Here is a 12,153-nt window from a genome sequence, read left to right as displayed (position 1 = left end):
TACCTGTCGGCTTTCAGATCTTTTATCAATCCATCACGGCTTTATCCTTAAATACTGCCTTAAACCCTACAATCTGTGGCCAATCTCAGATTTCTCTCCCAGAACATTATTGCTGCTTCATTCTTTTTTCCAATGGAGAACGCTTATTGAATAAATTGTATATATTTACTCGCACGTGATTGGGACTCAAGGAATGACCACGTGTAAAATCTGGAATCAAATGATCTCAGTGAACGTGCTGGGTAGCGATGGTGAGCATTTTCTCGAGGAAGAAAAGTAAAGTTAAGTAGGATAAAATGAGCGCTGAATCTGTGATTCTGAGAAACGCACAATATATGTAGAGAGGAGAATTTTAAAAATGGTTTTATTCCGCGGTTTGATGCTTGTTTGATAAAACTCATTGCTATCGGATACAGCTAAGATACTTGCATTGGCAGGAAGCGTATGATAGATAATAACTGAACTCTTTATGTTTTGATCGGATTTATCAGGCCCGTTGACAGATGATGCGGTCCCGCAGCTAAACAAATATTCAATTTGAGGATGAGGTACACCAAATGCCACATTCCTTCCAAGGATTATGATCCTAACCATTCGTACTGCATTTTGTGAGAGAGAGAAAAAAAGGAGGAGTGCTATTTCTGTAGATGAAGTGTAAAAAACGGTAAAAATGGAGATCGTTATCACGAAACGTCAGCAGAGTTTCTGAAGAAAAAAAAAATAAAAGAAGAAAACTATGCACAATAGTGATATGGACGTACCGGGTTCTCTTAATGGAAGCAGTAATTTTGAGCACAACCAAACGCTCAATGGATCAATTATTCCCAAGATAAACGTATCAGTAGTGTTGGACTCGGATAACAGCCTGTTGACAGAGTACTCAGGGTCTCCTCCCAGGGACCCACCCATTCCTCTTTTGATCGCTAGCTCTGTAGCGGCAATAGGTATCCTGATTTTTATCTGTCTGGCTTATTACTGTCATTCTTTACAATTGGATTCCAGGGCCCGACAGCTGGCGGTGAAACTGGCTACAAAGACAAGTTTTGTCGGAGTCCCTCCTTCCTACACCTCAACTTCCATTATGTCGGCCACCGACTCAGAACTTTCTTACCAGAAGCGCCGGAACACGCTCCGGGCTCCCAGCCTAACCCCCTCAGTCCCCAGCTCCCGGTCCCTGAGGGGATCGGTCAACTGGAGCGCTTTAGCGGACCACGACGTTGTGACGTACTCAGCGCCGAGGAGACATTCCACCTTCATTATATGACTCGTGCGTGCTTAATTTTAGTGTTCAAAAATAGAAAAAAAAAAGCATGGGAAATATGTGATATGTGTGAATATACATTAATATATCTCAAAGGATTCCATTTTATGTTCAAACGCTAACGTCTTTCGTATCTTTCTAATTAGTGAAATGAATCGTGTTTAGATGTGTGATCGCAAGGAACCCTGTAGCAGGAAAGGATGCTGTATGTATACGTGTATGTATAGGTGTAGTAGTGTTTCATTAAAACAAGGCGCCACCATGATCTCATGACTTGGAATCAACCTCATCGACGCTTTAATTCATATACAAGTATTTTGTTGATTGAATTTCTGAGTACACGGACCATGATTAAAATCTCTTCACACTTCATTCCTGTATTTATTCTTCTCGGAGACTTGATTATCTCTCTATCTCTTTACGCAGACTGGTGAACGAAAAAGTGGATCCTTTGATTATATTTCTGAGTTCTGTCAGTTTCATTTAAGATCTTACAACTTCGAGTAAAAACATGCATTGAAGATATTTCGACTTTTATCATAAGTTACGTTTTTTTAACTTATAATTATCTTAACAAATGCCCCCATTGAACCAATTACCAAAAATAATCGTCGAAAAAAAAAACAGGCAGTAAGAACAAAAAGTCTATTATTTAAGATAAAGATCGAGAAGGCTGACGCACATTACATAGTTTGTTCTTAACTCCAATCAAAACAATGGCTGTGTTCGGGAAAAGGAGAATGCTATAAAACGTAAACAATCTGCCAATCAAGCTTAAACGACCAGATCTCGGGGATTTCGGTAATTATACAAATTACTCGGTAAAAATAATCCCCTCCCCCTAAAAAAATGAACATCTAAAAATTTACGGACATGAACTATTTTACACATTGCTTGTTCGACTTTTAGTGATAAGTTTCAAAATTTAGTATGAAAAATGCAAAATTTTACATTGATGCCTTATTTTGATAGTCTACAAATCGCCCATTCGTTGTAGTGTTATAAATACACCCGGTTTTAAGAAGAATGTCATGCTTCCGATCCTGATTTGGTTTTGTCTTTTACAAAAGGGCATTGTTCATATTCAAATGGGTATTCGGTGTTGTTTAATTGAAAATTATTAATATTCCCATTCTCTCATATGTACACTCTCTCATTATTGATTAGTAATAAACATGTCCCAATTAGGTACTTGGAGCGATATTGTTGCCTTTGGCATGCAAGCAATACACTCAGTATTTGTCGCTCTCGCTTCTGTTATATATGATATGAATTATTCGATACGTGCTCTATTCTACCAACACATGCAGAAAAATAATGGTTTCTTGGAAACAGTGCTGATTAATTTCTGCAAACGTTATCAACGTTGGGAAACCAATGAAACATGCCTTTTCTTCATTTCAGTTTTACTTTTTTTTTGTATGTCTTTAAGATCATTTTTTAAAGATCCGTTTTTATACTCTAACGTCATAAAATACTTCTTTTTTTTTTTTGCTGTTGAACGACTGGAGCTAGATCTCATATCGATAACAAATGAATTGAGAAAACCCTTAACCGTCTACAAGAGGTCATTTTGCTGTTGAACGACTGGAGCTAGATCTCATATCGATAACAAATGAATTGAGAAAACCCTTAACCGTCTACAAGAGGTCATATCATTAAAAAAAACAAAAGTGTTCAGTTTAATTTGAAGTATTCAGACTCGGCTCGTGACAATATGTAGCACTTAAAAATATGACCAACAGACCTAAATATGTTTGCAAAAAAAGGAAGGAAAATGTCAAAGATTGGAACTGATTGCGTGTGTTTTGTACTTTTAAAATAAATCATATAAGGTTCTTAATTACAGCGTCTACTGCGCATACACTATAGAGCTAGACATTCGTACACAGATATCAAAGCTACATCAAATCCATATAAGATAATTATCAAGCCACTTTTGTTGACAAATTGGGCGTTCATGTATATAAATTCTATCTGCTCCAACAGCGAATTGAAATGCTTTTTTTTTAAATTTTCAGACAGCTTAATTTTTTTAACTCATTCAGTCACATTTTTAAAATGCATTTTCCTGATTGTTAATTAAAAGGGCTAATTGTCTGTGATACTATGTAATCATTTTTTTTCGTTTCTCATATAGTTTGTTTTCCCCAGAAGTACTATAAAATTCATAGTTTACTTCGGGTTTACTAGAGTTGACCCAGAGTAAACCCAAAGTAAACCCAGAGTGGACACAGAGAGTAATTAAAACCTCGATTAGAAGTATACCCCTGAAAGCAGACACTACATGTGTATTCGGAATATACAAGGGGCAGGAATTACAGGCAGTAAGATGGTAAGATTAAATACAGGTCTTCTTCACACTTCAGTGCGTATAGTTGACCCAAAAAGCAATTCTCGAGTAAACCCAAAGTAAACCCAAAGTTAACCCCAAGTGGACCCAAATTTTCAAAAAGTAAACCCGTAGTAAACCCAAAGTAAACCCGGGGTTTAGTTGGGGTTACTCTGGTGTAAGGTTGGGTCTGATCGGTACTGTAAACTCATGCAAATCCTTGCATTGCATTGCAAAACGGAGGGAGTGATTTCTTCATGTCATTTTGTCAATCATCGTACACAGTATGGTAGTATCGTAAACCACAGAAACTAATTAAATAAGATGTAATTTGATTTAAGGACAAGTAAACTCATACAAATCCTTGCATTGAATTGCAAAAAAGGAGGGAGTGATAGACTTTGCTATTGTTCCAAATTATGACATACATGTATACTATAAACAATGAACACCGGAAAGTTCAAGCTTAGTACATACAGCTATCTTAGTTTAGCATCCAGTTGATCATTCTACGTCATTGATATTTTTCCTACTATTGGTCAAATGGTCAAAACATGTATACACGACTTGTATCTTTTATATATTCTATATGTCTGTGTATAACTACACATGCATTGTTTCGTCAATTTTTGTCTGCATAAGGAGAATGTCTAAGTAAGGAGATTGTATGCTGTTCAATTCTTACTATACATAATAAAGTATTGTTAAATTATGTTTAAAAATCATGTACATTTATTTGAATTTACCGCATGATCTTGCTCAAATGCTTCTTCCTACGTACATGTACATGTATATGGGAAAAGTATATGGTGGCAAACGAAATTTTGTATTTGCGTTATATTCGTGTTCATGGGAACAAGGGACAGTGCAATTATGATTCATAATCTATAGAAAGAAATTCTTGAAATAATCATCTTTTTTCGCCTTCTTGTCTTGCACTTTTTCTTCCTAAATTACTAATTAAAACTTTAATGAGATCTTCTTATGACCGTTTCCAAGCTTAATCACTTTTGCTAGTCATTATATAAAAGATATTTTCTTCTGCTTTAAAGAAAAAAAAACAAATTAAGTATAACTCTAATAAATTCCCATGTGATAATGAAACATGTTCAAAGTGAATCGTTTTTAAGAAAGTCTTAAAGGCCAGTTCACTTCTGACGTAAATAGATAGTAAGTACCAATAAATAATGTATCTACAGGAACACGTTAACAAAAATGACGCCACATTAGAGATTACGAAAATCTGTCTTCACAAATTATCTTTTCTTGGATACTTTTCAACTTGAGTGTCGAATTTTATGATGGAGTCGTTGAACTTTAATTTTGCTGTACTACATGCTGGGTAGCACACTAATTTTGGGATTACATGATTATTTAACTGCTTGACTCCGATTACATACAGATTAAGAGATCTCTTCAGGTACGTGTCAGACAGTGTGTATTGCTAATTAATTCAGAATTTTTTTCATGATTCGGTAAACATGATGGATTGTATTGCAAAATCTTTAAAGAAGGTTTCCAAGGTTTATAGCTATATGCAGACTCGATCAAGTATACAGGAGTTTGCTCAGGAAACACGACTCTGAAACGTAAAGCTGCGATCGTAATCTTGCACAGAGTGTTAGGTCTCACGATAAAGTTAAGGTAATTCTGAGGATAAATTATTCTTTTTTATCGTAAAATCAGAAATGAAGGCCATCAATCACGCCATAAACTTACAAAAATAACAGGAGAATCAAACGCATCTGATCAGTATCCGAATTGATGAATTGCATGCGCAGATTGCCGGTTACTGAATCTCACCGGCTCGGGCGTTTGAAGAGCCACCTGCCGGTGGAATTGTTTATGTTTCTTTAGCAGTTCTTTCAATTCTCTCCGCCGAAGTTTAAAATAGCTTTTTGTGCTGAAACTTTTTGATGGAAGTAATTACTCTCTTGATTTGTCTCTCACCCGAGGAAGATTTGCGTGTTTCAATCATCTTGATCGTCATCAGCTCGAACTCTGCTAGTTTTTTCCCACTTTAAAAATCTGAAGTTTTAAGGCTTTTTTGATGATTTTTTTTTTTATCCCTGTGACGTATCTGAAGTCAATATGTGCAAAGTTTGACATCCGACATCCTCTCTCCGAAGCATTGTCTGTTTTCTTGTTGATATACCACTGACGTTGGAAACCAGTAAAAATCGCATTTCAACAGGTTTTAATCAAAATTACGTAGTCGTAATATTGATTTTGTAAAGCAAAAGTGCATGCCCATAGAGATTCAACATGCATTTTGCATGATGCTTTACGGGTTTATTTTTCTTAAATTTGATAAGGTAGAAGGTTTTCGTCATGGATTTTTCTAAATACCGACAATAAAAAATGATAAAAGATTTTTCCTACTTTAATTTACACGACTTGTTAGAATCTCTCTTTCTCTCTCTTTTTTTCTTTTAACGCAACACCTGTCATAGCCAATCAAACAAAACTTTAGTTAAAAGAAACCAGTTACTGACTGAAAAAGTTATTTTAAATTGAGATCATGTGTGAAACTATATCTCCAAGAAAGCACTTTGGAAACTCGTTCTAACACCTTTTATCACAGAAACTCTTCAACTCCTCACAATTTAATGTATTTGAACTCTTCTTTTTTTAGCATTTATAAGTGAACTAACTTGTATTGGTGTTATGTTTATCATTGCAGATTAGTCTGTTAACATGTATTTTACATGTGTTTGATCATTGACATTTGGCATGACATTTGAAAGTTCGTTTTGAAAAATGTAGAAATAGATATCAAACCAAAAATAACAACCAAAAAAAAAAACCCCAGCAATAATTTTTATCGTGCTGTATATCAAATAATTTCTACATGCATGTAGTAGGTGTGTTATCAAAGTGCAATGTTCCTGTACCGTTTTTATAGAATTTTGAATTGGGGGTGGGATGTTGTAATCAGACTTACTCACACTTTTTGTAAACAGTATTTTGTCCTAACACTTGTCGACAGAGCGATTATAGCTGTCTGATATTGACTTCTATTCCTGCGATCCTATTCCGTACAGTAGGAATTTCCCTTTACCTCATATATTTGTAAACCCCTTCGCGTAAAGTTTGGCAATGTCTTAGTATGGGTTTGAATCCTCAATGATAAAGCTCGCACAATTGACTTCCATTTTCAGACGCGAATTTCCTCGATCGAAATAACAACAGTAACAGAAACTTTTCGGCGAAAATGACGAACTGGATTTGAATATTACAATTTTAATTATTTTTATCTCAATTTGGCATGCAATGTTAACATGATGTACTTTATTCCATATCAATATATATTTTATTTGATTATACATTGTTGGTGTCTCAAAATAAGATGGATACAAGTGTTTGTAGGTTATGAGGTTACTATAAGCATAACTTTAGGGGGATATACGGATTATGTGTTGTTTACTTACTTAGTGGATGCTTCATCTGTTTGCATTATTTATCACGAGCAGTGTTATTTAGAATGCATCGATGCAAGTCTTGATTCTATTCAGGACATGTCTGTCGGTAAGATCAATCGATCCCAGATTTGACCAATAGATTATCATATGCATTACTTAGTATCCTAATGTACTACATTGGATCATTACAACCATATGTATACATGTATATAAAGAAGATATCAATCCACATAATCAAAATGAATAGAAATCGACGAACAAATGAAAAGAAACCGAGTGCTGCAATTTATAAAGGTAGAGAAAAAACAATTGACTGCGCGACGTTTCCAAAGATTGCTCGAGCAGTTTACAGATGGTCAACGTTCGAACCCTACCAGGACAAATCTTATAGCTTATTTAATTAAAATTGTATCGAAAACAACTTTTCTATTGTCCAAAGTCTGACAGCTCCGTTAACGTCAAGTGTTGTTCAAGAGACTTTGCAAAACGGCTGCATTCTTTAGCCTCCCTAAAGCTGTAAAGTTGTTTTCTAGCTTGAAATTGGTCTTGTCTCAGAACATGAAAAGCATCTCCAATTAATTACGTTTATGCAGGGCCTAGATGGTTACTTTAAACTGGTTTACTTATACTTCTTTATACTTACTAGTCTTTTTCACAGGGGCTCGTCACGAAGTTTTTTCAATCTTTTATATATACCACCTCTATACTATAAAATACACAAGGGAGGAATCAAAACTCGAAAAAATCGCTACCTCCCGATTTCGGTCGCCTCGTATTAATTCTTCTCGGACGTTAAACCCTGCACTCTAGGTATCATTAGATCGGGAAAGGACCATAGTTCTTAGGAATACCTGCAAAATTTAAACATCGGCAACAATTTTAGAAGTTTTCACGCATTTTCTTCCAGTTTACTCTCCGGTGACACTTTCTTCGATCAGATGTCGCGCACCAAATTTATTCATGCGCTCTCATTGGTTAATTTTATTGATCAAGATAAATCGTACGTTGACTCGTATTTTAGAGGGATATTCAAATGATGAGTGAAGAAGTTCTTATTACGTGGTGAGTATATGTATTAATTTTCATATTTATGTAGAAATATTTTAACCATACTTCGGACATTCGGTAGGACGTGACTATGTATTTCTAGCATCAAAGCAAGTTTGAATATCGTTTGAAAATCCTTCTAAAATACAAGTCCGCGTACGAGTTATCTTGAGCAACATTGAATTGACCAATGAGAGCGCGACATCTGATCGAAGAAAGTGTCACCGGAGAGTAAACTGGAAGAAAATGCGTGAAAACTTCTAAAATTGTTACCGATGTTTAAATTTTGCAGGTATTCCTAAAAACTATGGTCCTTTCCCGATCTAATGATACCTAGAGTGCAGGGTTTAACGTCCGAGAAGAATTAATACGAGGCGACCGAAATCGGGAGGTAGCGATTTTTTCGAGTTTTGATTCCTCCCTTGTGTATTTTATAGTATAGAGGTGGTATATATAAAAGATTGAAAAAACTTCGTGACGAGCCCCTGTGGTCTTTTTACTTGTTCAAATATATTAGACTATTCTCACCTTCTGGAAAAAAGAGCTCTGTATAGAATACCGGTATATAGCAGTCGCAACTTCTCGGGCCTTTCCGGCAGGCTCGGAAAAACACCTCGAATGTATTACCTAAGCATCAATGACAACCCCCCTTTTTATCAAATTTGATATAAATACAACACATTTTACGATCTGATGAGATGTCACCTATACTTCTTTAAAGTCAATGATATACCCTAAAATATACCACAAAAGCGACACACGTGGCTGTCTAGCCGATACTTAATTTAATGGGAAGCGACTCCATTTTGTATAAAATTCTAACATACGGTGATGTTAATACATTCGAGGTGTTTTTCCGAGCCTGCCAGAAAGGCCCGAGAAGCTGCGATTGGAATATATAGATAAAGGCTTGAACATACGGGTCTTTCTTGACCATATGATAGTTTGTGGCTAAACAGTTATACAAGGTAAACTAGCTATAAATGAGATGCGGATCTGGTGGGTAATCTGTTGACTACTATCGGCAACTGTTTTATAACACTGCTAAAGCATATTGTTTAAACATACCGAATTACACAATTATTAAATTAATACTTTATCGCGTTGGTTTAATCTATCATGTACAGATAGATACAGAATTTCAACTTTTGACTCAAGCCTCGTCCAAACCAAATTTAGACAGAAAAGGTACCCATGACCAACAAGAGCATTTACTGCAATGAATTCAAATACACGTACTTCATAAAAGACGTGTTAAAATTGAATTGTTTGGTACCAACAACTTTCAGTGCGTTTTATCTAAAAGGGCATGGTCACGATATTGGTCAAATTTTATCTTTCTATTTTTAGTGTTTATAATGCTTTAGAAATGCATCTCTGATGATCAACCAAAATTTGAGTGTTAGTCGAAGAGTTATAAGCAAGACACAGAGCTCACAATTATTCGTCATGTAAACAAGGCTTTTGTCCTGTTTTTTCTAAATCTTCAATATACATGTACCAGTAAAAATCTTTTTTCAGCTGATTTTTCATCTTCTAACTCGTTTCGAGCATAAATATACTGTTCCTACGGTTTATAACATTCATTTTAGGTTTAAAAATGAATTTTTTCTTCATTTAAAATGTAAAGAGAAACATAAAGTAAGCTTTGTTTACATATCAAAAAATTTGTAAACTCTGTATCTCGATCGCTTATAACTCGACGACACTCAAATTTTGGTTGACTATTAGAAATGCCATACTAAAGCATCGTGAACATTAAACCGGAAATATAATTTTTGACCAAAATCGTAGCCATGCCCCTTTAAATTTCCAATTTATGTCTACTTTTTCTACCTAAAAACATTAGTATATGTAGTATAGGCGTTAGCAAGCTTATAATTATCTTTTTCGTGTAGCGTATACACATGTATATGGGTTGCAGATTTGGTCCTTTATAGATCTGATGGCACTCTTATTTTGAGCAATGCAGGAAGAGTATCACGAAAATCTGCAATGCATCAACTCATACGGCATCTAAAGAGAGTTACTCTTGTAGATGCAGACTGTTGTACTATTTTCTTTCAGCTTTGCAGCATTTCATAAATGAGACAAATCATGGTGTCCCTTCTGATATAACAAATACAGGTACAATTGACTATTTTGGACAAGGGGCGCGTAGTTGCATGCATGTTCCATTTATAAATTCAGTCATTTAATAATAAAACATTAAGAGACAATCTTGATATTTCATCCCCAAAAACATTACCTTGAAATTTACCTATTTCCAATTTCAGTCTCGAGCAATTATATATGACAGGATAGAATAATGTAAACATACATGTATCTACCCCCCCCCCCCCCCCCTCCCGACCCGTAAAAAATGGAATAATATGAACACAGTCAAGATTGTAATTAAAAATTTAAACAAAAGAGAGATAATGTCCGATTGGTGCAGAACTTTTGATCAACCGATGAAAAAGTGGTTTATGTTCTAAGTAAGTTAGATCATATCAAGTAAAATTTACGCGATCGATTAAGAAGGGGATCGATCGCTTCGATTCGCTCTTTCCGCCCCTTCTTAATCGCGTAAATTTTACTTAATATGATCTAACTATTACTTAAAGTGTCCCAATAAACGTATATATATATATATATATATATATATATATATAATAACTATTTTGCTTAAAGCACTACTTTGTTCTAAAATTAGTTGGAGGGATATACCCAATCATTTTTAACCGCTGAGTTGACTTTGAATATTTTTTCTACATGTAAGTAAACGTTGTAAAAATCCTACAATAAATTAGATATATTTAACATACAACTTAATTTTCAACACCCCCCCCCCCAAAAAAAAAAAATAAATAAAAAATCAGATGAGTTTTGGTGGTTAAATGGTACTTATATTAATTGGCTCCATTTTAAAATCAGAGCAATCTCCATAATTAATTTTATGTGGAGGCTTCAAATGTTTTCATGTTTTGATTTGAATTTTCATTAATGATTAAAAGTATTAAGTACAATTATTGGAAGAATTCATAAAATAAGGATAAATCTGGGGGAAATTTCCATGATAAAAAGGGTAAAACCTAATCTAGCAGTTATAAGTCCTACACAATAGCTATCACATTTTCATTACCTACATGTAATCAAAATCAATTTATTTGCAACAAATATTTGCAACGAAATCTCTGTGTGTAAAATCTGAAACATGTAATTCATTTAGGCGATTCAAAATAAGCGCTTAATCGTCACACAAGTCACTTATGTAATGGGTCTGTCCTTAAATAGCATTTCATGTTATGATAAAACTGATTTAGAGGAAAAAATTAGATATCATGAATCCTAGCTTACTGGAGTTAACAAAATAATGACCGCCCCCTCCACCTCCTCCCTAGGAAACGAAATCACCCTCCATTGTATCCTCCTTGGGGAACACTTGTGCTAGGATCCTTGCCTGTTATGTGCTGATGAGGATGCTCTTTTACCTTTCTTGTTTTTCTTGACCATGAAGCAAGTTGATAAATAAATCACACTTGTGTATAGTTAGTTCATTGAGTTGTCTTTCTTGCATTTTGCAAAGATCTTTTTTTTTTCATACGCGTCTATTTGTTTCCATATTACACAAGGAGAGAGACACAGTGCATTGATTTATTCCTATTGTTTTACTGAAAGCAATTAATATTAACATTATTATTATAAACATATTATTAACGTAATATTGCAACGCTCAAACAGCATATAAAAGACATTTGATAGGCATATTTCAATTGAACTTTCGAATAATAAAGGGTTGTGTATTGTTGTTTGGAATAACACATTCCAACATTATGTCCAGTGTCATTGTCTGCATGTTGACGTCGTTAAGTTTTCATCTTCTCCTGCAAATAGACTGCGCAAATCTTTAACATTTTTAAGGGCGATGATTTAAAATAAGGAGGCTGGATGGTCAAGAAAGTATTCATGAGATCTGCCTTATTTTTTTTTAATTTAATATGTTTAGTCATTAACTATTATTGAGTAAATGATTTTTTTTTAAATTGTGAAATACTTTCTTTTTTATGTTTTAATAAGAAGAGAAATTACATCTTCCATCCATCTTGGAT

General features: G+C 34.6%; 1 protein-coding gene across 1 annotated transcript; it reads left to right on the top strand.

Moving 5' to 3' along the window:
• On the top strand, positions 1 to 1,633 carry LOC136273000 (uncharacterized). The gene has a single exon (XM_066076506.1). The coding sequence runs from the start codon at positions 737 to 739 to the stop codon at positions 1,262 to 1,264; it is 528 nt and encodes a 175-aa protein (XP_065932578.1). The 5' UTR covers positions 1 to 736; the 3' UTR covers positions 1,265 to 1,633.
• The last annotated feature ends 10,520 nt before the right edge of the window (positions 1,634 to 12,153 follow it).

The sequence above is a fragment of the Magallana gigas genome, chromosome 2, assembly GCF_963853765.1.
Source record: "Magallana gigas chromosome 2, xbMagGiga1.1, whole genome shotgun sequence".
NCBI lineage: Eukaryota > Metazoa > Mollusca > Bivalvia > Ostreida > Ostreidae > Magallana > Magallana gigas.
This window is presented reverse-complemented; position numbering and strand designations above follow the sequence as displayed.

What these genes read in the sequence shown, in the direction of transcription:
- LOC136273000 (XM_066076506.1), top strand. Translation starts at nt 737, where the DNA reads ATGCACAATAGTGATATGGACGTACCGGGTTCTCTTAATGGAAGCAGT.